Raw genomic sequence first — 1,913 nt, 5'->3', positions numbered from 1 at the left:
ATACCATGTGGAGGGGGAAAACAGTTGAACGTAGCGAAGCGGCAGTCGCACATGAACGATAGCGTTTTGTTTCCTATTCCACTGACTTTGGTTGATTTTAATAACTTAAAAATAATAAATTAATAACAATAAATTAATACCTTAAAATAATACGCTCGGTTTTTCATAAAATATAAAATAAGCCCTATTTTGAAGGCTAAGTACCTCGAGAAAAATGATGGCTTTAACATATATTGTAACGCATATACGTGCGCAGTTTTTGGTCAAGTATGATCTTGCGTGAGCAATACTAACAATGTGAAACTTAGCATGATTTGAATGAAAGTGCGAAAACCCATGTAAAATACGAACTTAAAAATGACTATATCTTGAAATCAGATCACTCTCAGGAAAAATCCTTTTAAGGGGTTATGAGACCTAGTTAGATGAATAAAATAAAACATGTTTGAGGCCAATCTGTAGATGGCCCAAAAACCGGCCTTATTGATCCTCCTCCCTTAAACATATATTTGCAGTGTGAAGAAATGTTATATCCTTTTCTACGCTGCGGCTTAATTGTATGGTTTGTAATATCATAAATGTAACTATTTCAAATTGGAAGCCCTAATATTTGAATGATGTTTTAATTAGTTATGAATAGTTAAAATTTCCGAATGCTGAATTATCAATATGAGACGTTAAAATTTCAATTGTTCACTACTGTAATTTTTTCATTTCGTAATAACTAAAAGTCTTAAATTTTGAGAAGTGTAAATTAAAGTTTAAAAATTATTCCTTTTTGTCTCACATATATGTAACTGTATTTTATGAATCACATATTACAGAAATTATTAATACATAATAAATTTCAGCAAGCTTTGAGGATATGCAAGCTCCAAACCAAGAAAGGCGATTACGAATTCCAAATACACGAAACAGAAGCTTCTTTTCCGATGACCATAATGGTCCCGTTAAAGTAAGCTGAACAAATATTGAATTAAATATGTTTATAAAGAATGTTCCAGGGGTACACATAACATTATAATAAAATTTGAAAGAGAATCTTTAATCATTGATGTTATGTTTCTTAAAAGTTAGATATATTATCTACAGCGAAAGAAAAAAGAATGTGTATTTTCCTGGATTCTATAAAGCATTTTAAAGATTATTTCATTTTGAGGTTTCCTATACCAATGGATCAATTTTAATATAGTGAAGCTTAAAGTCTCTTCGCTTAATATATGTCTTATATGATTCGCAGAAGAGCAGGAAAAGATTGTTTCGTCATGAAGAAGATATTAGCAAGAAGCAACAAAAATTGTTATCAAACAGATCAAGCATCCTTGATTCTGATGACTCAACAGGAACAGATGTTGATGGAATAATTAATGATATCGAAGAAGGTATAGCATAACCTTAGCACAACCTTCCTCATCAATTTTAATACTCAGAACACCACCTTCTCCTAATCCTAATATAATTTAAAAATTGTGCGCTATTGCAGAAACGTATTTCTGAAATCGGAAATTGTTGCTCAGCCAAAATAAACAATTATTGCTTAGGAAAATTCAAGGGATATAGAAATTTAATTTTTTTATTATATCCTGCTACAATAATGGTAATAAGATTGCTTATCTCGAATTGAAAAATGATAAAACTCACACCTAAAAATTTAACACGATTATGTTAATGTGCATACGTATTTTTTATATTCTGTAGAAAATAAGGGACCGTCGCATATTGAAGACAGTGACTTTCCAAATGGGAGTCCGCAGTTATTAAATGAAAGAAGTAGTAAAGACTTTATATCTAATTGCACAAGATCTAAAGATGCAGAAGTTCGAAAAACGCGTTATTTTTTTACCTTGAGTTTGTATTCTTCTTACAAAGATTGAAGAGACTTCAGATTATTGTAAATTAAATATTTCTTTCAA

The 1,913-nt window shown here is 30.3% G+C and overlaps 1 protein-coding gene across 1 annotated transcript in view; it reads left to right on the top strand.

Annotated features, from left to right (window-relative positions):
• Window positions 1-1,913, top strand: part of LOC117174878 — an 11,869-nt gene that overhangs the window by 3,210 nt on the left and 6,746 nt on the right. Inside the window, exons 2-3 of the mRNA XM_033364286.1 lie at window positions 852-955; window positions 1,241-1,382. Of these exons, the coding sequence (XP_033220177.1) occupies window positions 852-955; window positions 1,241-1,382 (246 nt within the window). The remainder of the gene's footprint in view (window positions 1-851; window positions 956-1,240; window positions 1,383-1,913) is intronic.

The sequence above is a fragment of the Belonocnema kinseyi genome, chromosome 6 (assembly GCF_010883055.1).
Source record: "Belonocnema kinseyi isolate 2016_QV_RU_SX_M_011 chromosome 6, B_treatae_v1, whole genome shotgun sequence".
In the NCBI taxonomy this organism is placed as follows: domain Eukaryota; kingdom Metazoa; phylum Arthropoda; class Insecta; order Hymenoptera; family Cynipidae; genus Belonocnema; species Belonocnema kinseyi.
The sequence above is the reverse complement of the archived record's forward strand: the minus strand, read 5'-3'. Positions and strand labels throughout refer to the sequence as shown.